This window comes from Berghia stephanieae, unplaced genomic scaffold, assembly GCF_034508935.2.
Source record: "Berghia stephanieae isolate SIO BIC M18660-M18661 unplaced genomic scaffold, UCSD_Bste_1.3 scaffold65, whole genome shotgun sequence".
Classification (NCBI taxonomy): domain Eukaryota; kingdom Metazoa; phylum Mollusca; class Gastropoda; order Nudibranchia; family Aeolidiidae; genus Berghia; species Berghia stephanieae.
This window is the reverse complement of record NW_027628066.1, coordinates 7,501-34,889: the sequence shown is the minus strand read 5'-3', so window position 1 is coordinate 34,889 and position 27,389 is coordinate 7,501. Positions and strand designations below refer to the sequence as shown.

The window sequence follows — 27,389 nt, the reverse complement described above, 5'->3', positions numbered from 1 at the left end:
TTATATCCTTTATCATGTTGATGTTTTTATAGATCGTATGCGCTTGGCTAAGAAGCTCATAACATTGCCATCCGGAAGTATAACGGACCAACACACAAAACTGTGTGTATCCATGAACGTTTATAGGCAAAAAACATAGACCTGAGTGACGTCATCTTCAAACTATCTATATTATAATTAATTGTATTACTGTATTTTTTATCTAGGTGCTGGTGCTGGTGAATGCTGAGGAAATAGATGTTATATAGTATTTAATAAATGTGTTACAACACATAAAACAACAACGAGTCAGCTAGTTTCAGTATTTTAATGCTTGATAATAATCAACGTTCCATCCAAAAAAAAACAACAATGGCCGATCGCCGGTTACCTTTCCGCTCACTACTCTCCAGTCATGCGCAAGGCGCCAAATAAGGGAGGTAACAATTAGATTGGTTTGAGTATTTTCAACACTCCCCGCCCCTGGCCTGTGTCATCAATAGGCCAGCATAGTAGGAACCAAGACATGAAGCTTGGGAATTGATAATCGAATGAGGTTTGCACTTTGTCATAAATCCACTCATTAACCCATTCTTATATGGTAAAAGTACTTCGCAAACAAATAAATCATAACAGCGAATTGACATGGGAATAATAACATGAAATCATAAGAATAATAGTAATAGTACACAAATTGAGTGCATAAGTGATCATAAAGTTAATAGTAGTATATTAAATGAATAACTCAACTTATTGTCCATACATAGAAAGAGGGATTTCTACCCAAGAGAAAGTGGAAATTAGCAAAATATGAAGAAAAGAAAATGAATTTGCATTTATCTTTTAAGCTCGGGGTCCTAATTGGTCCCATTGACTATCATGATCATAATATAATTAAACAAGGCATTTAAATTGAGTCAACCTACATGATACGTGTAGTTATTAAGACACATAAAGCATCATCATATTCACTCAGATATCAAACTTAAACAAGTAATATCAAACATCCAAATCAAATCAAAAGAATCTTTAGAATTAAAATTTAAAAAAAAAAAAAATAAGGCAATTCATCATCCGATAAAACTGGCGAAGAAAATGTTACATAAGCCAATGACTATGATATAACAAGTTACAAATTCAAAATAGTTGGAGATCTAATCAATCTACCACTCTTAGACCGGGCACCAACGGTCGTTTCGGGTTCTTTATTTGAGACTGTTTCTGAAACTTCAAGCTTATGAAGCCTTTTGACAGCTCTTACCAAATCTCCCCTTTCAGTCCGAATCGTGGCTGCTCTGACCAAACCGTCCTTGCTGAGGATAAGTTTAGTGATTTTACCCATAGGCCACTTTAATCGAGGTTTATTTTCCTCTCTAATGAGCACAATGGATCCCTTTTCAAGACCATCTTTACTTTTCCCATTCCCCAAGGATGGGAGATTTCTCACATAATCTTCACTCCAAATGCACCAAAACTTCTCTAAAACAAGTCTGCGCTCATTATCAAGAAAACAAAACTCCTCTTCATTTTGTGGCCCAATCCCAGCTCGTACAGTACTGAATGGAGAATTTCTGCCCACCAAGAAATGTGAAGGAGTCAGCGGCCACTGTGTTCCTCCACGTAAGTTAATGGTCTAGAGTTCACACAAGCTTCTATCTCAACCAGTAGTGTTTCTAACTCAGCTAGATCCACAAGATTTCTTCCTACTGATTTTCTCAACGCAGATTTAATTGACCTCACTAGTCTCTCCCACCACCCGCCATACCAGGGAGCTAAAGGAATACTAAACTTCCATGAGGGCGCAGCAGGCCCAAATTGTTTGACAAGACATTCGCTAGCAGCTATGAAGGTTTTAGCATTATCAGAGTAGATTACAGCAGGGATTCCTCTTCTAGCTACAAATCGTCTATATGCCAACAAGAAGTCAGCTAGTGAGAGCGATGGTACAAGTTCAAGATGTATAGCCCTTATGACCCCACAAGTGAACAGTAAAATGTAATACTTCTTTTCACACATGTCTGAACAATAAACAGGACCTGCATGGTCCACTCCCACTATAGAAAATAGGTTCGATCTACTGATCCTGTCAGATGACAAAGGGGCAACAGTCTGGTTACACGGTCTAGAGTCGTGCCTTTGACAAATCACACATCTTTTGCACACATTCTTAGCAAGCACTCTCAAACTGAATATCCAATAATTGTTTCTAAGCGAAGTTAGCAAAGTAGGTACTCCTGCGTGCTTTAACAGCACATGTTGAAATCTAACAAGCAATAATGAAAAATGGCATTTAGGGAGTACAATGGGGTGTTTTTCATCAAACGTGTAATCTCTAGACATTTCTAATCTACCAGACACTCTCAATAACCCGTCTTCATCAAGGATAGGGGATAGTTTGTGAAGTGGTGATTTCTTGGGTGTCACCTTCCCATCAATCTATCTCTTTGTGATAACTTTCTCTCTGTACAAGCTTTAGTACATGAACATTTGCTCCTTTTAGTTCATCAGACTTTAGAACTGGTAGTGTGTTCAGTTCCTTTGAGGAAACTGAGGATTTCAGGTTGTTAAATGCATCTTAAGACCCATCCCATGACCTTGATGATTTTGGGGTATTGACTAAACCTTTCAAAATCTATTTTTTTTGTTTGTTTGTTGCTTTAGGTCTCTTCCAACACAATTGAGGTTATATGAGAGACCGCTGAAACAAAAAAAAAACAAGCAATCTAACAAAAATAGTACAAATGTCAATCAAAAGAATAACCTAAAGATATCATAAGCTAAATTATAAATAACCAAGAACAAACAGGCAGAGGATTTACAGGAAAAAAAATATCCCTGTCAAAAATACAATCACAAACCAAAGAAGCAGGATAGGCTAGTAAAGAGAAGAAGAAACGACATCACTATCGGATCGTACACCCATGCGAACATCATAGGTATATGATTCAAGGGTGATGCTCCCATCCAACCACCCGCTCAAAATCTATGACCTGCTCTTGCGTTTGTTGTTGCAAAGTGAGTAGAGCAGGCTGACATGAGCGCACTCTTTCCAAATGCACTTCTTCTTCATGGGAAATCCTTTCATCATTGGAACCGTTATCAGTGTTCGAATCCATAATCTCTAGGTTTTCAACACCCTGGAGCCATTCAACAGAATTCGTGAGCTCGTTAGCAGAGACACCACGGGTCAATAGATCAGCCGGGTTCTTTTTCCCAGAAATGTGACTCCAGTTCGAAGGGCTTGTCAGAGTTTGTATCTCTGTGACTCGGTTTTTTACAAATTGTTTCCATCTCTGTGGATCAGCCTTGATCCAATGCAAAACAATATTAGAATCAGTAAAACATGAGTAAGCAATATCAAAAGGTAACTTCAATGCATTTTTAACAAAGGAAAGTAGTCTAGCAACAAGCAATGCTCCTAACAATTCCAATCTAGGTAAAGTTATTTTCTTCAACGGAGCAACTCGAGCTCTAGAGACAACCAAAGAAATTTTCTTACATTCCTTCTCATCTACCTCCAAGTAAATACAACACCCATACGCCCTTTCTGAAGCATCAGAAAAACAAAGTAATTTCATGTCACTGCAACCTCCCCATGAGTAAACAGAGAAACAACGCGGAACTTTCCACTTACTGATGTCACTAAACCCATTTGCCCAGGCTGACATTTTGTTCTGTAACTCATACGGCAGAGGATAATCCCACTGCAATCCCATACGCCACAAATCTTGGAACATGATCTTTATCAAAACAGTGAAGGGGTTCAAGAATCCCAAAGGGTCATATATTCTGGCAATGAAGCTCAGAACCAAGCGTTTCGTGTATTGGATATTTTCTACCAAGCTTGGGTCGGCTCGAAAAAAGAAATAGTCTTCATTGGCATCCAGTGCATGCCAAGGATCTTAATGGTTGGGGTAATTATGGCTGAACCATTCTCAAAATCAAAACAACTCTTTCTAGCAAGTGACACAGATGAAGAGCTTGCTCCCCATTTACTGAGAGGAAAACTTTCCCTTTCCATTATTTCACTTGCCAAACTTGCCATTTGCTCAAGTTCTTCCTCTGTGTCAGCGCCAGACAACCAGTCATCAACATATAAATTATCTATGAGTTCATTCACTACCCTTGACGGTTCAAACTTTCTCAAATGACATTGAATCGTGGCATTCAGGAGAAACGGGCTACTTGCGTTACCGAAAATGACACGATCGAATCTCATTACCCTTCTCTGTCCCCTCACATCCCAGATAAATCTATGCACATCTTGGTCTTCTTTGACAATTTTGATCTGAAGAAAAGCTTTAGAGATGTCAGCCGTCAGCCCATACTTCCACCTTCGGAAGCGTAACATGATTTCTGTCAAGTTTGGGAGGAGATTTGGTCCAGTTTCCATGCAATCATTAAGAGATATACCGTTCGAACCCTTTGCTGAGGCATCGAAAATAGGCCTTATTTTAGTGGCTGTACTGTCCTCTCTAACCACAGGCCTATGCAGCAAATAAAACACCGGGTTCGAAGTAATCATTTCATCCACTGGAATCTCATGGACAATGCCATTCCTTTCGATGTCCTGAATGACCTCATTTTAACCTGTCTCGAGTGATGGGTCCCTACCCAATCGTTTCATGAGAGTGTTCGACCTCTTCACCGCCTGCGACGTGTTTTCATTCAGTTTTTCTTTGTGATCTGCCTTCCATGGAAGATGCACGACATATCTGTCTTCCTCAAACCTGACAGATTCATTGAACTCAGTAAGAACCTTAGAGTCAGTATTACAATGATTATCAATATTTTCTCTAATACCAATAGTGTCTAAATTCCAAATTTGATGACAACAATGTTCAGGAATATCTGACATGCACAGGGAGCTGATAGCTTGGAGGACTCTCTTGATTACCATTTTGTTCAAAGGAGCCTGAAAGCATCCATCCAAACAACGTTTGGGAGCGTTCACATATTACGTCATCAAAAATTTGCCCTTTTTAGACCCCCCCTCCCCCAAGTCTTCACTTGTCATCATTGACCTGACCCCCCCCCCTCCCCCAACAGATGATGACGTCATCTAATTTAATAAAAACTAAATGATAACTTTAATTTCACAATATTTATTATTCATTTTTCAAACCATAAACATTGATTATCAACGTTTGATAAAACACATTCAGACATTTTATTCATTTCAGAAACTGTTGATAATTTATGTTTTACGATACAATGGGGACATAAAATTTTCACCTTTTTGCTAATTTATTTGGAATGCCGTTTTTGAAGCTCTTGCATTTAATAAAATAGGCCTAATTTGCCTATGTTTTGATGACATCATCTTGGGTCTGACCCCCCCCCCCCCTCCCCCATGTCAACATTTGGTAGACCCCCCCTCCCCCCCTAGCTGATGACGTAATATGTGAACGCTCCCTTTCCTGTGCATGAAGATATTTCGTGATATGACAAACACTAGGCTTTACAAATTGCCAAAAGTGATCTAATCCTATCAATATATCAATGTGGACTTGACTGTCATGATTCACCAGTGATCCATCCACTAGATTTAGCCCTTTGGCCTTTATTTTGGTGGCAACATCTTGCGGCAATTTGTGCTTACGAATTGGAGCACAGATCTCTGGTGACTCAGTGACAATCATTTCCTGTATTTCACTAGAAGTGGTTTTTAAACACAGTTTAAATTTATCTCTAATCTGGGGCTTGTTGGGTTTGGATTGTCCGAAAAGAGCAACAGAAACATTTTCCTTTCCAACCGATTTCAGTCCTAAATCCTTAATTAAAGATTTTCTTATATAACTTCTGTCCGAGCCACTGTCGAATAAAATCGTTGCCTGTCCATGGCTTTTGTTGTAGTTCCAGACTGTGACCGTAGCAGTCTGCAATACTGCTGTTTTTGAAGACGTGTGTCCCATCATTCTGGTTTGTGCCTTCACACACATGGTATGCGAACCTTCGCCTTCACTCGTTTGGTTATTATCGCCACTTTCACCTTGTGGTTTTAAACATAACAACATATGATGTCGTCCCGAACACGAATGGCATTTACTCATGGACTTACAGTCCATACCTTATGCATACCGAAACACAGAAAACACAGTCCCTTACTAAAACACTGAGACCTTCTGGTAGCCAGGTCCATCTTTATCCAAGAGTAGCATTTCAGTGTGGCATGTCCTTTGCCGCACACATTGCAGGTCCTAGTCGTGGTGCTTCTGGCATCATTACCAGAACGAAGAGCAGAGGCTGTTGTGAATCTCCCCCGTGCTCTGTGATCAACTCTGGGCGAGAGTTGATCACTACGGAAGGTTTGAGAACGCTCCCGCCTGAGAATTTCGTTGTGTAGAAAAGTGAGAAGGGCTTCCAGGTCACTCTCCCTTCCATCTCCTTGTCTAGCCCATTCCAAACGAATATTTTCGGGTAGCTTATGTAGGACCACAGGGGTCAAAATGACACCGTATGTGTCTCCCGTTATATCAAATGCTCGAGACTTCTTATGTTCGTCTGTAACTCGTCGTATAAATTCCACAGATCATTTGTATTCTTCCCAGTAATCGACAAATTCAGTAGCTTTTGAATGTGGCTGAACACTATTCTTTCTTTTCGTCCGAAACGTTTTTCTAGAATGTCCCTCGCCGCTTCATAATTTGCTTCTGTAAGCGCTAGCACCTGAACTGAGGCCAGTGCTTCACCCTTGAGGGTTGCTTGTAAGTATGTAAATTTACTGACAATGGGTAAATTGGTGTTATGGACAATGGCAGAAAACTTATCCCAATAGGACTGCCATTGGGTGTGATCTCCACCAAACTTGGGTAGTTCTAGTTGGGGTAGTCTGACCTGAGGTAAAACGGATTGGGATGGGATGAATTGTTCTTCATTACTGTATTTAATACTAATGTTCTTTGTAGCTAAAAGTTCCTTCGCTTTAACTAATACACCAACTTTTTCTTCTCTAAATATTTCACTTTGTCCAATCTCTTCCTCTAAGTCACTTGTATCTAAAGGTTTCTCAAATTCACTTTGGGTCTCATCATAAGCAAGCAATTTTTCCTCTATACTTTCAATACATAGACCTGTAAATGAGCTCTATAAAAATTGACTGAAACTCTTCGACAAACTGAAGATTCAATTATTTTTTTAAAAAGAAGGGCATCATTGGAGAGGAGAGTGATAAATACAATACATTAAAATAGTGGGTGTTATTTCTTACTGGAAGTATGACTGCCATAATTTGATGTAGAAGGAATGCTAAATAAGCATGTCATTCATATAGGTAAAGATGACTTCATCAAAGTCATATTCCTGCCTCTGGAATTTTTTTTGACATAGTCAGAAAAATAATCACCATTATCATCTTTAACTTCTAGCCATGACCAATTGAATTTATTCCTCACACTTACATCTTTAACTTTATCGATGCTCGACAAGTCTGAATTGCGATCCACGAACAGCTCAGCCATTGTGAGAACATTAGAATAATGTAGCAATGAGCAAACTTGATTTTCAATCAGTAAATGACAGAGACAAAAAAACTTAAATAAATATGACTTCTGGCCGATACACTGAATTATTAAGTAGAAGTGAATTATCAAGAAGAAACTTCGGCAGGCGTAGCGTAAAAATTCAAAGAATCGAAATGAAGGTAAATCGCCACAAAACAGCAAGCTCGCTTGGGCTTGAGCAAAACAATGGCAGACAGCGTTCTGATTTGCACGGGAATTAATTAGGCTACTTACCATTGTTCCTTATAATCAGGTACTCAATCAGTGAAGAAACGGTCAACCAGTTTGTTTACAATGTGAGGCAATCGAAATGTGCTTGTAGCAATCTATCCTAATCTAACTTTCGATTTACAGGTGTCTCCATCATCTATTAGAGATGTTACTTCCGGCATTCGCATTTTATTTTTTTTTTATACTTTTAAAACCCAGCTTGTAATTGTGGTCAATTTTGGCTTAGACGAAACAGTGAAATTTATCGCTCGGCGGCTCAGTTAAAATTGGCTACCGTTGGGATCACGACAGGTTGGAAAGTGAAAAAATAATTTAACGAAGGCTGTGTGAAATTACACTGGGATGTGTTCAGTCACGCCAATTCTAAAAAGCGCCGCTTAGCCTTGGCAATAAATCCATCGTTAATATTAACGGCTCCCATGAGCTATGCGTAGCGTTATGGAACACTCCTAATTACTTTACGGTCATTCGACTACGATTTGTGAATTCTTTCTTTCTTCACTTTTTTCTTTCTTTCCTTGTTTTTTAAAAATATTTGAATTTGACAAATTGACTGATTTCAATTAATTGACTGAGAATTTACAGGTCTAAATACACTGAGTTATTTGTTGTTCGGAAGAATCTAAAGTGATGTTTTGGAAGCGATTAGCCGCAATGGTTAATCTGGCTTTCGTCGCGGTCCTGGTCTTCTTCGCTGCTTCCATGTCATAAATGAGTACAATAATATTATACGAAATAATTTAAGAATACACGTGAAATGGTGAATACTTTAATAAGAATGACAATATTAGATACAGACGATCACCAGCAGACGTCTATCTATCAGTCTTGATAGCGATACTTCAACTCAAATTGGAATAAAATCTACTCGCCTCCACATTATTTCTTGTGATGCACGTTGGTGGGCCTAAGTTGTAGAAAGCTGTGATCTCGGTCAGGAGATCTAGAATAATCGAATTCCCGAATATTAAACGATACAGTTCAATACATGTTCATCTCTGTCATGAGATAAACATATATAAATAAAGACAAGAAAGGATTAATCTCAATCCTGAATTCCGGATGGAAAGTCAATTTCTACTTCCTCACTCAAGTGACTCGAGCCGTCGATCAATGAATCAATGTTATGCAAATGCATCCATCTGTCATGATGGTTAACAACGTAATTCACCTTTGAAATTAGTCCCACGACTGAAGAATCTAAACGTCCATGCTTCCCGCGTTTTCGGCACCATATAATAAATGTGTTACAACACATAAAACAACAACGAGTCAGCTAGTTTCAGAATTTTAATGCTTGATAATAATCAACGTTCCATCCAAAAAAAAAACAAAACAAAAATGGCCGATTGCCGGTCTACCCTTACGCCCACTACTCTACAGTCATGCGCAAGGCGCCAAAAAAGGGAGGTAACAATTAGATTGGTTTGAGTATTTTCAACACACACACACACAGACACACAGAGAGAGAGAGAGAGAGAGAGAGAGAGAGAGAGAGAGAGAGAGAGAGAGAGAGTCCATACATTGTCAGAATTAATCAAGATGTATAGCAAAAAATGCTGTGAAAGAGTTTGCACCCAGTCGTATGTTCACCCAATCAGGTTCAGAGACAGACTACCAGGCCTCGACAGCTAACCTCAAGAAAAGGAAACATTTTTAGCCTTCAATAAGACAACATATGGTTTTCTTGAACACACTCACATGGAAAAAGCTGACAACGAGATATTGGCATTATCTTGCCCCGTTAAATAATTCAAAGAGATCAGGATAAACTAGAAAAGGCTGCTGTTGAATTTTATCAAGTCTCCCAAGAAAAATGTGTTCCACAGTCATTTGTCTAATAAATATGTTAATGTAAGTCACCAAGAAAGTTTTTCGTTTTCAAAATTAATAGTTACCAACATCACCGTAATCACTACCACTATCACCACCACCACCTCATCATTACCATATTCATCATCATCATAATCATCATCATCATCATCTTCATCATCATCGCTACCACGATCACCACCACCTCATCATCATCCCCATCACCATGATCAATACTACTATCTCCATAATCACCTCATCATCATCATCATCATCATCATCATCATCATCATCATCATCATCATCATCATCATCATCATCATCATCATCACTACCATTACCACCACCACCACCACCACCATCATCACAACACCATCAACACCATCCTGATCATCATCTTCATCGTCGTCTTCGTCATCATCATCATCATCATCATCATCATCATCATCATCATCATCATCATAATCATCACTACCAAGATCAGCACCACCACCACCTCATCATCATCATCATCATCATCATCATCATCATCATCATCATCATCATCATCATCATCATCATCACTACTATTATCACAACAATCACCTCATCATCATCATCATCATCATCATCATCATCATCATCATCATCATCATCATCATCATCATTATCACCTCCACCATCATCTTCACCACGATGACGACCAACACAAGTAAAACTGACACCAGCACCATCTCATCCTCTCCCACCACCCCCCTTCCAGTCCTCATAATAAAGCTATACTACCGGCCCATACGGTTCCTATATCACATAAAGTCACATTTTTAACAATTATAATTATTTAAACCACAAAAATCAACCGCTTACACGGGCTAAAAATAATATATTTTTAAAGCACCGAATTGTCAACAAATATTTCATGGATTACGCCCCTTTGTTTTAATATAGGTCATATAGGCGGATTTTCATCTCCCTATTTTACACTGTTAGAAGAATTTCTCAATGTGGTTCTATATCAACATCGATTAATAGTGGTCTCAAGTTACTTTGTACCAAATTTGGTGCTTTCATCACAAATTTGCCCAATGTTACCCTAATTCCCCTAGCTATTATGAGTGATGAACTTCCAGTTACAAACCAAACGGTTTTTCTGTTTTTTCTTCTCTCCCACCTGTTTAACCCTACGGGGAAAAATCGTTTTACTTTTTGGTATTGTCTTGTCTCTTCGGTCATGGCAGTTTTTTGCATCGCTGATTTGCATTGCGGCCGAGATTTTGCAAAAAAAAAAAAAAAAAAAAAAAAATAGTGGGAACTTGTGATGATAATCTTCCGCGGATTTCTGGGATTTTAGGATTTGTTCATAAATGCTCCGTTGTTTTTGTCATGTCAAACATTTTCTACTCAGTGTTAGTTCAGGGGGAGAAAAAAACAATAATATGCCTTCTATCAGTTTTTGACACCTCTGCTCAGTTGCATGAATTTTGGTGACACTCCTTTATTTATGACGTTAGTCTAGACACGCTGGCGCCAAATGTCAAAGGCAGCACAAGACACATGGTGGCCATGAATGAGAAGATGATCGAAAGGGAAGGGGATGGAGCAAATGGGTGTAAATATTTGTGTACTTTTTAGCTGTAGCATGATAGTACATTCATTTGGCGATTTTATAAGTTTTATAAGCGTGTCATTTTTCTTTCTTCCTTTTTAATTATTGTTTTATTTTTGTTTAATTGTTCTGAATTTGTTAATAGAATTCATTACAACTTGTGTCTAATTATAAATCAGTTTTAAAAAAAAATTAAAAATCAATTCATTAATTCTTACTCTCTCTCTCTTTCTCTCTCTCTCTCTCTCTTTCTCTCTCTCTCTCTTTCTCTCTCTCTCTCTCTCTCTCTGCCACCCTTCTATCTTCATATTATGTTTATAGATATCATTTGGTAATAGAGAGATAATAAGTTTGGCTGATCGATTTAAGGAATGATTGTTCATAGGCTAATTTAAATTTGCTTTGTTGATGGAATATGTTTTGCAATTAATTAAAGATTCTTTTTATAAGCGACTGAAGTTGAAAAATCGCCAAGTTTTAAGAATTTGGCACTAAAATTGCCAAAGTCACAAAGTAACTGTAGTTACTGCCTACAGTTATCCAGAGTCGACTCTGAATAACCACTTCGTTTTTTGTTGTTTTTTTTTTTGTGCGTGTCTATTCTTTTCTCCTTTTTGTTTGACCTTATGTTCCGTTTCTGAGCATGGATTTCTTAAAATTGTTTTAATTTTTTTTTAAAGTATTGTTCGGGTTTTTTTCTCCTCTATCTGACCATTTGGTTGCTCTCTGAATATTTGTGTTTGTTTGCTTATTAATTATTTATTCTTTTTAGACACTTTTAGAGATCGGAATAGGGACGAACGCGACAATCTGCTAGAAACTAGAAAGGAACTAAGAGAGAGAGAGAGAGAGAGAGAGAGAGAGAGAGAGAGAGAGAGAGAGAGAGAGAGAGAGAGAGAGTTAAAAAAGAGGTGGGGGGGGGAGGATGGATGGGACATTTATCCCTTGCACGGTTCTGTAAAAAGAAGACGGACTGTAAAAATAAAAATAAATAAAAAAAGTGGCGGAACTAGGATTTTTAAATTGTAGCACCACCAGTTTCAATAACATTCATTGACTGTTAAAACCAATTTGTCTTGGGCCTAGAAAACATCAAGCAGAAACAGGAAAATCTATAAATGATTATATACATCGGTAATAAAAGTGGTTTCAACTCCCACTATTACTTTTAATATAGATATAGAAGAAACAAACCAAGATGCAAGGCTAAGATTACAGTACATAAAATTTGAACCAATTTATCATTTTATTTCTTTTTACTCTGCTAACTAAGACCTACACGCTATCAGCTAATTATCTAATACAAAATTCTACACACCCACCCCCATCCTCACAAAAGAAATAAAAATATTACTACTAATACTAACTGGAGTAATATTAAAGTTTCATTTATTCAAACAAATTAGCTTTTTTTTTCTACCAACCTTGTTTTCATCATGATCAGTTAACCATGTTTTTACTCTCTTGATGAAAGACTGCTCAGGGACCGGGACAGAAACTGGATTAAAGAGAAAGTAAGTTTACAACAATTTGATTCGAAATTGTTCAAGTCAATTTTTAGATCAGTTTTGCCGCGGAGAAAAAAAATTGGAGCCTTTTTTAGTTTATTCCCATACACATATTGCACACACATAGGTACACACACCCAAACACACACACACACACACAATATATATATATATATATATATATATATATATATATATATATATATATATTGTATGTAATTGTGTGTATTGTATAAATATGTAGATTTATTGTAGTCATTTCTATCTTTTGTTGTATTTATATATATATATATATATATATATATATATATATATATATATATATATATATATATATGTTTATATATAAATACAACAGAAGATAGAAATGACTACAATAAATCTACATATTCAAAGTCAAAGGCTTTAAAATTGAACTGAGTAATTAATCCTACTCCTAAATTCCGACATCATGATATCTCGATTTTCATGCTAAGATAGCCTCAATATATTACTGAGGAGGTATGCGTGTGTGTGTGTGTGTGTGTGTGTGTGTGTGTGTGTGTGTGTGTGCGAGAGAGAGAGAGAGAGAGAGATTGAGAGAGAGAGAGAGTAAAGTAAAGAGGGAGTGAGGGGAGCGGAAGATCCTCTGTCTGCCTCTGTTCTTGTTAGTGTGTTGCTGTGATTATCCCCAGACACCTGTCTGGGGATAATGAAAATTCGTTATCCCCAGACACCTGTCTGGGGATACCCAAATTTCGTTATCCCCAGACACATATTTGAAACTCCGCTCTTTTAAACAATTATCCACATTCCATATTCTGGAATGCGAATGCACATAGAAATAAGGAAAGCTAATAAAATATCTATAAAAACATAAAATTAACCAATATTAAATCAGTTGTTACTACATATACACAATATGCGTCGACTTCGAAGTGGGTGTCATGGCAGAATGGTTTAGTCGTCTGCCCTGGAAGTTTTACCAGAATCGACGTTGTGGGTTCGAATCCTGGTTCCGCCCCTTTTTTCTTTTTACATTCCGTCTTCTTTTTACAGAACGTTGCAAGGGATAAATGTCCCATCCATCCTCCCGCCACCTTTTTTTTTGTGCGTGTCTATTCTTTTCTCCATTTTGTTTGACCTTATGTTCCGTTTCTGAGCATGGATTTCTTTAAAATTGTTTTTATTTTTTTTTAAAGTATTGTTTGGGTTTTTTTTCTCCTCCATCTGACCATTTGGTCGCTTTCTGAATATTTGTGTTTGTTTGCTTTTTAATTATTTATCCTTTTTAGATACTTTTTGAGATCGGAATAGGGACGAACGCGACAATCTGCTAGAAACTAGAAAGGAACTAAGAGAGAGAGAGAGAGAGAGAGAGAGAGAGAGAGAGAGAGAGAGAGAGAGAGAGAGAGAGAGAGAGTTTTAAAAAAAAGAGGTGGGGGGGGGAGGATGGATGGGACATTTATCCCTTGCAACGTTCTGTAAAAAGAAGACGGAATGTAAGAATAAAAATAAATAAAAAAGTGGCGTAACCAGGATTTGAACCCGCAACGTCGATTCTGGTAAAACTTCCAGGGCAGACGACTAAACCATTCGTCCATGACACCCACTTCGAAGTCGACGCATATTGTGTATATTGTAGTAACAACTGATTTAATGTTGATTAATTTTATGTTTTTATAGATATTCTAGACAGTGTTAGACAAAGCGGACAGAAATATGCAAGAAAAAATAATCAAAAATAAAAATCAACCAGCCTTACTGAGGATCGAATCTCAGACCTCCTAGTAACCAGGCTGATATTTTTTTAGGATGATTCTTTTCTTGTATTTTTCTTTCTGCTTTTTCTGACACTGTTTCAAACACACCTACACCGATCTCACACCAGTGCCTGATCGTTATATTTTCACTCTGTAGTTCAATTGGCATTTCTGAATGAGATAACTACAATTTCAATCATTTTAAAACTGAAATTCAACTTTTCAAATCTCAATCTCGAACAAAACTTCAGAATTTGGACAACATTGGAATCCCCCCCCCCCCACCCCCAAATATCTGTATACTTTGATTGAATCTTTTTAAGTAGAGGGTCTATAGTACAAACATTTTAAAAATAAAAAAATACAATCTTGCTTTTATTTTTGTCCATAAAAGTAATTCTAAATCAAAAATAAAAGTTTAGCTTTATCATAGCTTGAATAGTATAAGTCATGGGTTGTTGTAGACCAAAACATATCTTGCTTATATTTTTTTGTCCTGGAGGGAGATCCTAAATATAATATTAATGTTTAGCTTCATTATTTCTTGAATAGCGTCAGTCATAGAAAAAAATCAAATCAAATAACAAATGAACTTATGTGTATTTATATCTATACTAAGTTATCCAGAATGGCTTGATTAAAAAAAAGCATTGGAGAAAAATAAATCAAGCACAAAACTCCACAAACTCACACGTTGTCCATTCTCTTTTTCTTGAGTATCTTGACCAATCGGTTGAGACCCCTGAGACTGACGGTCAAAGCATCGTTGGCCTTGACATCATCAATCTTCATCTGAGCTTCGGCATGTGTTAGGGAAGCCTGGACAATTTATTAAAACGACACATCGGAATCATATATATCAAGTCTTGAACATCTCAAATCAAGAAATTAAGGAGCAGGCACCGGTGTAAGATAAAGAACTGAACAAGTGTTTATGAAAGGTGCCAGGCAAAGCAAGAAAGAAAAATACAAGAAAAAAATCCCAAAGAATCAGTCAACCTCGACTGGGGATCGAACTTCAGACCTTTTTTCTTGCTTTGTCTGCATGGGTGCCAGCTGGAAGAAGTGCTGAAACCTGAAACTAAAATCTCGACACTTTGCCAAAGCTGAAAATGTTCCTACTGAAAATACGGCCTAAACTTTACTCTTATTTCATCACCGTTTTTATACCATTATTAAATTATTACACAGCAAACACATTGACACAATGAGGAAATTAATTTGATTTTAAAACCAACTTATAATACATAGTGAATTTTCGAATTTTTACCGATGCTATTAGGTTATTTTACTCAGAACACTGAAACCGGAGGTATTTGACTTCGAGATATCGCGATATCGGAATTCCGGCATGAAACAGAAAACTGGTACTCATGTTTGTCTGGCACCTTTCATGACACTTGTTCAGTTCTTTATCAAGGCTTGAACACTAGATTGGAATTCTTAACAGACAAATCAACATACACAGCAAGTACTTTTCTCTCATTTGAGATTTAACTCTCAAACGTTCCAATGTTTTGAGCAAAAATTGTAAATGGAGGGGGTGCAGGTACATTAGGATACCCTGAACTCACTCACTGTGCGCTAATGCTGGCATGTTATATATCAATTTGCTCGTCAGATGTTTTAGTTTCACATTCTTAAAGTTTTTTATAATTTCAAGGCACTTTCCTGGACACAAATATGATTTATGTGTCAAGGTAGGGTCTCAAATTTTCAAGTAAAAACTGCATTTTCTGCAAATGCCAAGAAGGAAAAAAATAACTGTTCAAAATTATGATCAAAACAAGTTTATTTTCTAAAAATACATCATGTCTTACAACTTTTATGCAAAACTCAAGTATGTAATGCATAAATTGAGCATCTGGTGGGGTCTCAAATGTATCCACACATTTACTCAAACAAGGGGCATAATCCAATAATTTTTACATGTTCACAAAAATGTCTCTAAATTGCTTATGTCAGCATTTCTTTGGCATATTTTGGATATATCTTGGTCAACAGACCTAAACACATGATACAAGAAGACATTTCAACATGGTGAAAAGGTTTTGGGGTAATAATTCCATTACAAAAGTAAAATTATATAATTATTTTAAAATTCACTTGTGTGTCACTTGTTTAGTGCAAAGACTGAACTATACACACCAAAAAAATACACAAGTTCCTTCTTACTGATACAATTGATAATACATGGATAAATATAATAAAGGACTTCAGTATACATATATATTTATTTATATATGTAAATGTATTCGCAGAGAGCGAATAGTATTTTTTTTTCCGCAAAGAGCGAAAACGAATGATTATTCGCAGAGTGCGAAAATATTTTAATTTCACAGTAACAGTACCTTAACAAAATAAAATAAAAATATACAGACAATTTAACATTTAAAAAACAAAGAGCATTTTAAAATACAATAATAAATCAAATAATTTTACTCAAGAACTGTATGATACCACAACATACATTTTCTATCCGGCTGTAAACAAAACCATTTTTTACAATATAAACACCTATGTCTAGTTTTCTGTACTTTCCCCCTATCTAAGCATAACCTACAATCACCCCTTGAATTTGAAGAAGCATCTGGTAAAATTGGATGGATTAACTTAATTTCTTCATCTATATCATTATTATCACTATTCCTGCTATTTGCTTTAGATTTACTTTTACATTTACAATTACAATTTGTATTTAAAGCAAGTGGTGGACCCTCTAGATCATCTATCCCGCCTAACTGCCTGGCTAACTCCAGAGTAAAATCTAACTGATTATACTGTTTTGGTCTCTGTAATTCTTCAATATCACTATGCCTAGCTCTATATTCTTTGAACAGAATATAACTATTAACCCTAGCAATGTCAATAAAATGAAAAAATAAACTTTTCCACCACTTTGTGTGTTTTTCTAAGACTATTATATTTCCCAATAAGTTGATCAGACAAATCTACCCCATTCATATTCTTATTGTAATCTTTAACTAATTCAGGCTGTGCAACATCTAATTTTCTGAAAACCCCATTATCTTTACTCCTACGTTGTACTACTGCCTCCTTATTTGCATCATGTATTGTAGATATAAATGAAACTGTCTTATTATCTTTCCACTGTAAAGCTAAAATATCACCATCCCTATGCCATCTAAACTCCCCCCTCTTAACCCTCTTTTCCCATTCTCTAACGTTCTTTAGACTAACTGGAAATCCTTTTCGATTAACTATTATTGTCCCACAAGCTCTCACATTCTTCACAACCAAATCTTTAAAAAGTTGAACACTAGTATAAAAATTATCCACATATAAATGATATCCTTGATTGAACAAGCCAACAAGCAACTGCATAACCACATTATAAGCTAAACCATTTGTTGTATTACCCCCTACCTTACCCAAATAAACATCAAAATTGTGTGTATACCCTGTCTTTGAATCTGCTAAAACCCACAATTTCATTCCCCACTTTGTTGGCTTGTCCTTCATATACATTCTAAAGCTATACCTTCCCTTATTTTTAACCATCCTCTCATCTATTGAAATATTCTGATAAGGTTGAAACAATTTCATACATTTTCTACGAATATAATCCATCATAAATCTAGCTTTACATAATTTATCATCTCTATTTTCTGTTCTAAAATTACTTATTTTTAAAAAACTCATAAGACATTTATAACGCCAAATTGACAAAAACCGACGCGCCCACAAACCATTCAACAATGTCTCCTCACACCAATATAAAGTAACACGCTCCACTTTCACACAACTCATGTACATCAACAAACCAATAAATCTATACATTTCATCCACATTCACAGGTTCATCCTTCCACCTCTTATACAACGTCGGTTTCGAATCCACACACATACTCGCATAATCATTCGTCCACTCACAAAACAAAGACAACAGTTCTTGAGTAAAAAACAAACTAAAAAAATCTAAAGGCGTTAAAAATTTTCGGTGATCTAAGCGAGTCACCGTATCAGGCAGGCGTGGACCAGGGACTCGCTCAGGGAGAAAAGGTGGCACTTTGTTCTCGGGACCACCATCCACACATAGTTTCTTCGGCTGTGATGGGCCAGGGATTTCATCATGATCCGAACGCCTGAAGAAAATAATAATAACAAGAATTAAAATAAAAAGAAGTACTTTGAAAACAAAGGAAATGAAAAATAATTCTGAAAGGAGAAAGCAATTAATTACACATATAAATATAAAATATCAAAATATTTTATCACTCTCCCTTTTTTACATCACACACTAGTTCTGGAATAATATTTCTTGACATAGAGTTGAGTAGAGTAAAAATACTATAAATAATGTTCCTGTAGACCCAAAACTGAATATATAACATAATATCAACAATAATACATCAGAAAACACAAAACAGTCAATATGAATATAAATGCTCTATAAGAACAACTAAATATCAGGTCAGTTCTCACCTTTTTCTTTGACAAGCAGAACTAGTTGTGGCAGTGGCAGTGTCAGTATCATCAGTAGGAGTAGGGACTTGTGCATGTCTCCCAGTTTCATTCCCACAGTCCTCACACGGAATAAGAATCTCGCTAGAAGAAAGAAAAAAGAACAATATTTTATTATACAAACTGTCGACACATCAAATCAAGACATACAAATCATTTCTATATCTCATTCAAGTGGCCGAACTAACCGTCTTCTGACCTCCATGTTTGTTTACATTTTCAACACACAACACTTCACTCGTCCTAGTCAAACTCAAGCACTTCATAAATACAATTATAAACCAAAAAAACAAACTTTTTGTACTATATTAATGAAATAGATAATTAAGTTGAATAAAATATACATATCATGGGCATTATGTGATCGTTTGATGTTACTTTGAGAAGATTTCTGAAAAATACTTACTCGTCGTTCTCACTGTCAGATCCCATATTTGGCGAGTACGGCAGGTCGAATTCTTGAGACCATTCGGACTCAATTTCATCATCATCCTCGTCATCACTTACATCCACGTTGAAGAGGATGTCATAAATTTCAGGCTCTTTGAGATTTGCCATGGTGCAAAAAGTTTAAATAATATAAATTTGATAAATTGTGAGTTGGAGTTGTAGAAAGATTTCCCGAAACAAAATGGCGGATCGAAGGTAACGGATGGAGTCGTTAGCAACCAACTTTCGTATCTCTCGTTATTTCGTAACATTTTTTTACATTTTTAACATAATTGTGATGAATTATTAAATGAAAATCATTCTTTTATAATAAAATAATAGTTTCAACACATAATCTGGCGATTTTTTACCGCAAAATGGGATTATGAAAAAGGGGGCGTTGTCACGATCACCGGTGATCGTGGTTTCTATTTGTGGAACGTTTGAGAGTTAAAAAAAATCAGGATTACTACAGTCCTCTCTCTAGGGGAAGGTGGGGACCGATGGTCATAGGGGACCAAAGGGCCACCCCCTCTATCCAGAACAGAAATTGAGTTATGTTTTTTAATCACCTATGTTTATTATTGTAGTGCTCTCCCTTGAACCCATGCTTGATTATAGCTTTCTAGGTGGGAAGAGAAGCTCAGCTGCTGTCAAGAACGAAAATTGAACTTTCAAGGTAAACTTTTCAACTTCTTTAATTTTTAAGCAAAATGTAAAATAATTTATGAATAACAAATCAAGTTTTATATTAACCTCGTCTAAAGTATCTTAATAAGATGATGAAAGAGCTTGTTGCACCCTTAGGCATCAGCTCAGCGGGTGAGAGACCTTTCTTTGTTAAGGACTAGGGTTGGGGACCAATGGTCCACCTGACTTGGGGACCTATGGGCCAGTAGTCCATTGGTCCCCTACCGGTGGCCCATAGGTCCCATTAATGAGAATATTATTGCATATTGTGTGTTTTGTCAGTTACATGCAAGCATTAAGAGGACACAATGAGGCTTTCTCAACAATTTCTTTCCATTTATATTAGTTTAGAGACCTGTTTATTCCAAGTTTAACATTCTATTCAATCTTTTTTGTTTACTCTTTCTTCTATTCTTTCCAGCTACAATCATGCATCAAACAAAAATAAGAAAGACCGAGAGGGGCTCATTTTCTGAGGGCACAATGAAGGAAGCTGTACGCCGAATCATTCAGAATAATGAATCCATTCGGAGCATTGCTGCTGAGTACGGCATCAGTCGTACAACTTTAACTCGATACGTCAAGGATGCCCAAAACGCGACAGATCCAGAAGATGTTGTTTTCAAAAAGACTCATGTTACAAAACAAGGTTTCTTGCAACAGGAAGAGGAATTATTCGTTAAGTACATAATTAAGTGTTCAAAAATGTTTCATGGACTTTCCATTACTGCCACTCGAAAACTAGCCTTTGAGTATGCCAAAACAAACAAAATAAAGCTACCCTGATTCTTGGGAGTCCAACCAAATTGCTGGTGTGGACTGGTTTTATGGCTTGATGAAAAGGCATCCACAGTTAAGCACAAGAATGCCAGAAGCCACAAGTATTGCCAGGACATGTGCCTTCAATAGGTACAATGTAAATTATTCTTCGACAATTTACATGAGGTTGCAGAGAGGCAGAATTTCACTCTTGAACCTGACCGCCTTTGGAATCGTGATGAAACAGGGGTAAACACTGTGACGACAACACCAAAGATCCTTGCGGGGAGGGGTGTCAAACAAGTTGGCCTTCTCACAACGGCTGAAAGAGGCACGCTGGTAACAATGTGTGCATGCATAAATGCTGTCGGAACAACTTTTCCACCGGCCTTCATATTTCCTCGTGTACATTTTCGTGACCATATGTTGTTCGGCGCTCCAAACGGCAGCAAGGGATTTGCAAACCCATCTGGCTGGATGAATTGAGAAATTTTCCCAAAAGTTCTGGAACATTTTATGAAATTCATGAATGTATCAAAGGACAATCCAGCACTTTTAGTAATGGACAATCATGAAAGTCATGTAAGTTTAGAAGTCATTGATTTGGTCCATTTAATGGATTATTTTAACCTTCCCACCACACTAAAACAGACAAAAGCCTCCACTATTTCGAGAGGAATGAATCATGAAAAAATTTACGATATAAAATTTCAAACACAACTTTTGAAATTCATCAAGGATTGTCTATTACCGAATGTTTTTGGTAGAAAAGAAATGCATATTCAAATCTAAACTGCTTTTGAAGGTAAGAGTTAGGTTTTTTTTTTATTTTTCTGTCCAAACGAATGATTGTAAAGACTAAAGAAGCTAAGTAGTGGTAACCCCGGCGCAGCTCTCTCTATATATACAGTTTTGATATTATTACGTCATCTCATTCTCTCTCTCTCTCTCTCTCTCTCTCTCTCTTATATATATATATATATATATATATATATATATATATATATATATATATATATCTTCCATTGCACGCACACACACACACACACACACACACACACATTTACATATTTTCGCCTTTATTATTATGACAATCTAATATAAATAGCTATATTTTATGTATTGTGTGTTTACTTCAGAAAGGCCAACGGCCGAAACGTTTGTTTTGCGTTGCTCATTCATGAGTCAGATTTACTCCCTTAATCTTTATCTCCATTTTATTTACTCATTTAGGCACCTCTGTTTTTAATACATTCACTTGCCGAAAAAACAAAACAAAAACCCCCCAGTCTATACATATTGCAATGTGTAGTGTGTGCAAAGACTCAACAGAGAACGTACATTCCTAGGTGTGTAAGACTTCTGGATTTACTGAAATTACAGGCTGTCACCACATGACGCATTTACACATGTGAACATGAGTTTGAGATATAGGCTAGCTCCCATATTTGTTGTGCTTTCGTCAATCATCCCTTCCCTTCTCATTGTATTATCCATGCACACACTCCACAACCCGAACGAGACTGGCACACATCACTCAATTAGCCCAGACCATTTAGTCTTGCAACGATAGCGTCTCAACTCTCCTACCTTATCAATTCTCATCCAGCCTTGCTGAGCATTTAGATCACCGTATTTATGGTGCCTTGAGAAAGATAACTCTTAAGACAAAGTATTTAAGTTCAAGTATTTAAAAAGTCAATTTGAGTTTAGCCAAGCTTAACAGGAAAATGGGCGTCTTTCTGGAGATATGTATTTATTAAATGAAGACAACAAATACATTAAACATACGTTTGTGTCGAGGAAAAGTTGTTCCACTTGAGGTTTCGGATAAAATAAACTTCGGATCAAATCAACTTCTTTTCTGGTCCCCGGGAGTTTATCTTAAGCCGACTGCAGTGTATCTTTTACTTTCGAATCTGGAAAATACAAGACGATTCTATCCAATCATCATCATCATCATCATCATCATCATCATCATCATCATCATCATCATCATCATCATCATCATCATCATCATCATCATCATCATCAACAACAACAACAACAACAACATCATCATCATCATCATCATCATCATCATCATCATCATCATCATCATACTGGCATAAGGTTTTTCGCAAAATAAAATCCAAAAGTTTGCAACCAAATTCCCAAATTTGGCAAGCGAAAAGTAACAAAATTTGCAAGAAAATAAATCGCAAAAATTGCGGTTGATATTAGTAAAAACTGACATTAAGTAACCGAAAGAGAAAAGGGTTGTGGGCCTGAGTAATAGGTAGAGAGAGAGAGAGAGAGAGAGAGAGAGAGAGAGAGAGAGAGAGAGAGAGAGAGAGAGAGAGAGAGAGAGAGAGATTAATTAAACAATGATCGTTACAAAAAATTTAATAAGATTTTTTAAAATCCTCCCCTACAAAGCAGTTGCAGACATGCCTACTTTCATTCGCAAATTTCAGAGATATTATTCTATGGATAAAACTTCACATTCCAGGAACATTACGTTCCCACTGGTGTTCATATCACATCGTCCTGCATTAACTCCTCAGTGGTGTCCATAGAGAATACAGGACTAGAGGGGACAACAGTTAGGAAAACGTCATGAAAAGTGGCTAGTGAGAGTTCGAGCGCCGCCATTTTCTTGGATATGAAACCAGGGACGCTGTGCGATTTAATCTCTATATGAATGACTTTGACTGAGCTAGATTAACCTTGATTTGTGGACGGAAAATAGAAAAAAGGCCAGGTTTATGATGATAAACCAAATTAGACATATTAAACTACACTTTTACTTGTACATTTAGACTTGGCTCCAATGATCGGGTTTATATTAATAACTTTAAAAAAGCATTATGAATAATTTATATCTCCCTTATTTGTAGGGCGGTTTTGTAATTCGTGGTATCAATTTTATCGTAATAAAGAGATAGGAACTTGAGAGTTATTTTTTCTGACGTGAAATTATTACTTTGTAATTTTAGCACTAAGAAAAGTAGTTGGTAAATAAATTTGGTACACCTCTTTGATATACTACCGCCACCGTCCATTCGTGTAGAATTGTGAATCTCACCGTCGATGTATTACGCTATTGTTACGCAAGGAATATAACACCTTTTTGAGTAGGCCTGAAAGCTAAAATTTAAAAGTAAAAACTATAATTCTGAGGAAATTGAAAGTCACATTGTTGAAATCAGCTTGAAAAAAAAAAGAACATTGGTCCTTATTTCAGAAAAATCGGTTAAAACCAACTGTTTTACGAATAAATTTGATTTTAAAAATTGCTTTTGTTTATTTTATCATAGCCTAGGTATATATCCCATATTTAATCCCTACTAATGTCAACCTCTGCAATGCCTTCCGTACTAAGTCACAACAAGATCTTGAGAGCCTCAAAACTCTGGCCCAGGACCGTGACCAATGGAAACAACTAACAACATGGATGGAGAGAGCAGCTATACTTATCGACCATGACTGAATCACACAATTCTCAGCAAGCATCATTCGGACTGCGAAGCTTACTACTAAACTACAGTAGTTAGTAACTAATGTCAACCTTATATAGGGGTTCACTCCCTGCTGCAATCCACCTCACATTGTTCTGGATGTCTGTCTGAAAAAAGTGAGTACAATTCTCTCTTGTTTACTCCCCACTCGTGTCTACATCTTACAGTCCTCCGTTCACTCTTCACCGCTGCCATCAGCCCATAGTCCTAGGTTTACTCCCCACTGATGTCCATATCCCAAAGTCGTGGGTTTACTCTCCACTGGTTATAATAACCCCAATTTAAAATATGGCAGGAGGTGGGGGTGACTGCATTGATTGTATAACATAACATAACATCATAACATAACGTAACATAACATAACATAACGTAATATAACAATAATCATTTATATAACGCCCACTTCCAAATTGATAAAATGCTCGTCGGCACTTAGAATAAGATGGATCAGGCGCTCCACATGCTCATGAACACACACACACACGCACACACACATACACATTCACACACATACACATATGTACACATAAACACACACACACACACATAAAAAGCCCAATTTAAAATATGGCAGGACGTGTGGGTGATTGCATTGATTGTATAACATAACATAACATAACATAACATAACATAACATAACATAACATAACATAACATAACATAACATAACACAACACAACACAACATAACATAACATAACATAACGATAATCATTTATATAGCGCTCACTTCCAAATTGATAAAATGCTCGTCGGCACTTAGAATTAGATGGATCAGGCGCTCCATATACTCATGAACCCACACACACACACACACACACACACACACACACACACATACACACATAAACACCCACACACCCACCCACCGCGCAATTTATTCATCGTTTTGCTATTGTAACATTCTACGAGTAGATATCATATGAGACAACTGTGACAATTGATGACATATTTAGTATCGAATACACACCGAATTGTCATTTATGAATATTAAATCAGCTCATTCGATTGTAGACTAAATTAAAACTTCTTTGTCATATGAAATACATGTATAAAACAGGTCATTATTTGTTCTAGAAAACTTACCGATTTCAATACGAACACATCTATGTAATCAATACGATAAAAACAACACATTATGGTGTGTCAGTCTTATGACGTCCCATCAACATAAAACAATAAAGTAAACAAGAGCACGTGCATAAATCGTGTCTTTCACAGGGAGTGGAAAATTTTGTTGAATTGATGGCTGCAAACGGTATATACCTAAATAGAGGTCTAGATTACATGATCTCATCGTTATGCCACGTATTGAAAACGGCGGCCATCGCCGATAACGAACGACTGAAAACGAATAAACTGCTCTCCGCTTTCGATAATTTCTCGCTTAAAATAAAATCTTAGGCTGGACCCAAGGAATTTACCCAATGGAAACCGTACGGTGCTCTTATTGGCTAACCAACCAGCGGCCTCGATGAGAAAAATATCCGCCATTTTGATGTTGGCTGGGAATTGCGTTACTATAGTAAACAAGCGCTGATCGGCCGTTCATGAAAACAAGTTGCTGCTCGCTCGTTTAACTCAAAATTATTCAAAACGATGTCTCTAAAATGATATAAATGTGACTTCTTAAGGTTTTCTTCACGGTCAAAACCACACAACATTCTATTAATGGTTACGTCCGAGGCAAAAAGGAATATTGACAGGTCGACCGAGAGTTGAACTCGTGAGACGACAAACATCAATGCGAAGTGTAGCGAGAGTCAAGCTATTGTTTGTCTTGTCCTATTCTATATAGAGAAAAGGATAAATAGTATAGCCTCGTGTGTGAGTGGTTGCGTGTCATAGTCTTGTTTTTAAATTGTTTCTGTTGTTTATGTGTGTAGTGATGATTCTCTCACACTCAATTTCAATGCCGAAAGAGGAATTCCCGCACACAAGAAAGGGGAATTGGGGTGGTATTTGGCATACATATTGTATAGTATCTAGTTCTAAATAGATAACTGATTAGAATTATATTATGATATATAAACACAATGCCAAATACAATTCCGAAGTTTCCTTATTTCAAATGAAGTAAAGCTCCAAAACCTAATGGTAGTGATTGTAGTACTGAGTGTTAGTGAGGGATGTGGTGTTGGTGTGGTTGTAGTTGTAGTAGTAATAGTGATGATGATGTGGTGGTGGTGATGATTGTAGTTGTAGTAGTAGTGGTAGTGATGATGATGTGGTGGTGGTTGTAGTAGTAGTGGTAATGGTAATGATATGGTGGTGGTGGTGGTTGTAGTAGTAGTGGTCGTGATGATGATGTGGTGGTGGTGTTTGTAGTAGTAGTGGTAATGATGCGGCTATGTGGTCTAGTAGTATGACACTCGCTTCCGGATCGGAAGGTCCTGGGTTCGAGCCTCGCGCTCGGCCCATAGTTGAGTCCTTGGAAAAGGCTCTTTACTCACATTCTCTCACCGTACTCAGGTGTAAAATGAGTACCTGGCTGTTAACAGAGTTGTCTTTGTCCGAAAAATTGTAATATCGCCTACAGGCGTCATGTCCCGTCCTACATGTTAAATGTTGACCAGGGACCCCTTGTAAAGCGCTTTGAGCACATTTAGTAGATATTGCACTATATAAAGCTCAATTTTAAAAAACAATATTTCAATGATGATGATATGGCGGTGGTGGTTGCAGTAGTAGTAGTGGTAGTGATGATAATGTGGTGGTGGTTGTAGTTGTAGTAGTAGTGATAGTGATGATGATGTGGTGGTGGTTGTAGTGGTAGTGGTAGTGATGATGATGTGGTTGTGGTGGTTGTAGTAGTAGTTGTAATGGTGATGATATGGTGGTAGTGGTGGTTGCAGTAGTAGTGGTAGTGATGACGATGTGGCTGTGGTGGTTGTAGTAGTAGTGGTAATGGTAATGATATGGTGGTAGTGGTGGTTGTAGTAGTAGTGGTAATGATATGGTGGTGGTTGCAGTAGTAGTGGTCGTGATGACGATGTGGTTGTGGTGGTTGTAGTAGTAGTGGTAGTGATGCTATTGTGGTGGTGGTTGTAGTAGTTGAGGTAGTGATGTGGTGGTGGTTGTAGTAGTAGTGGTGGTGGTGGTTGTGGTAGTAGTGGTAATGATGATGATATGGTGGTGGTGGTTGCAGTAGTAGTGGTAGTGATGACGA

The 27,389-nt window shown here is 37.0% G+C and overlaps 4 protein-coding genes across 4 annotated transcripts; all 4 read right to left on the bottom strand.

Moving 5' to 3' along the window:
- Nucleotides 1–202: 202 nt before the first annotated feature.
- On the bottom strand, nt 203–2,319 carry LOC144962163 (uncharacterized). Its single transcript, XM_078895101.1, has 3 exons — nt 1,745–2,319; nt 1,147–1,535; nt 203–225 (listed from the first exon to the last, which is right to left on the bottom strand). The coding sequence occupies exons 1-3, from the start codon at nt 2,317–2,319 to the stop codon at nt 203–205; spliced, it is 987 nt and encodes a 328-aa protein (XP_078751227.1).
- A 91-nt stretch (nt 2,320–2,410) lies between these two features.
- On the bottom strand, nt 2,411–3,716 carry LOC144962161 (uncharacterized). The gene is made up of 2 exons (XM_078895100.1): nt 3,014–3,716; nt 2,411–2,526 (listed from the first exon to the last, which is right to left on the bottom strand). The coding sequence occupies exons 1-2, from the start codon at nt 3,714–3,716 to the stop codon at nt 2,411–2,413; spliced, it is 819 nt and encodes a 272-aa protein (XP_078751226.1).
- An 848-nt stretch (nt 3,717–4,564) lies between these two features.
- Nucleotides 4,565–5,921, bottom strand: LOC144962160 (uncharacterized). Its single transcript, XM_078895099.1, has 2 exons — nt 5,433–5,921; nt 4,565–4,894 (listed from the first exon to the last, which is right to left on the bottom strand). The coding sequence occupies exons 1-2, from the start codon at nt 5,919–5,921 to the stop codon at nt 4,565–4,567; spliced, it is 819 nt and encodes a 272-aa protein (XP_078751225.1).
- A 529-nt stretch (nt 5,922–6,450) lies between these two features.
- Nucleotides 6,451–19,510, bottom strand: LOC144962159 (uncharacterized). Its single transcript, XM_078895098.1, has 6 exons — nt 19,250–19,510; nt 18,805–18,927; nt 17,255–18,464; nt 15,053–15,178; nt 14,362–14,543; nt 6,451–7,036 (listed from the first exon to the last, which is right to left on the bottom strand). Exons 1-6 carry the CDS (start codon nt 19,399–19,401, stop codon nt 6,451–6,453), a joined length of 2,379 nt encoding a protein of 792 aa, XP_078751224.1. The 5' UTR covers nt 19,402–19,510.
- Between the last annotated feature and the right edge of the window lie 7,879 nt (nt 19,511–27,389).

Excerpts from the sequence above, each read along its gene's own strand:
- LOC144962163 (XM_078895101.1), bottom strand. The coding sequence starts at position 2,319 with ATGTCTAGAGATTACACGTTTGATGAAAAACACCCCATTGTACTCCCT. Across the intron at positions 1,536-1,744 it reads AGTATTCCTTTAGCTCCCTG|TACTGTACGAGCTGGGATTG; the intron begins GTATGGCGGGTG and ends TTCTCCATTCAG. Across the intron at positions 226-1,146 it reads TGGTGCCCGGTCTAAGAGTG|CATTCACCAGCACCAGCACC; the intron begins GTAGATTGATTA and ends CTATTTCCTCAG.
- LOC144962161 (XM_078895100.1), bottom strand. The coding sequence starts at position 3,716 with ATGTTCCAAGATTTGTGGCGTATGGGATTGCAGTGGGATTATCCTCTG. Across the intron at positions 2,527-3,013 it reads TTTGGAAAGAGTGCGCTCAT|TTTCCTCAAAGGAACTGAAC; the intron begins GTCAGCCTGCTC and ends TGAAATCCTCAG.
- LOC144962160 (XM_078895099.1), bottom strand. The coding sequence starts at position 5,921 with ATGTGTGTGAAGGCACAAACCAGAATGATGGGACACACGTCTTCAAAA. Across the intron at positions 4,895-5,432 it reads GGCAATTTGTAAAGCCTAGT|GCTCCTTTGAACAAAATGGT; the intron begins GTTTGTCATATC and ends GGATGCTTTCAG.
- LOC144962159 (XM_078895098.1), bottom strand. The coding sequence starts at position 19,401 with ATGGCAAATCTCAAAGAGCCTGAAATTTATGACATCCTCTTCAACGTG. Across the intron at positions 18,465-18,804 it reads TCTGCTTGTCAAAGAAAAAG|GCGTTCGGATCATGATGAAA; the intron begins GTGAGAACTGAC and ends TATTTTCTTCAG. Across the intron at positions 7,037-14,361 it reads GGTCTGAGATTCGATCCTCA|TATAGAGGAAAAATTGCTTG; the intron begins GTAAGGCTGGTT and ends ATGTATTGAAAG.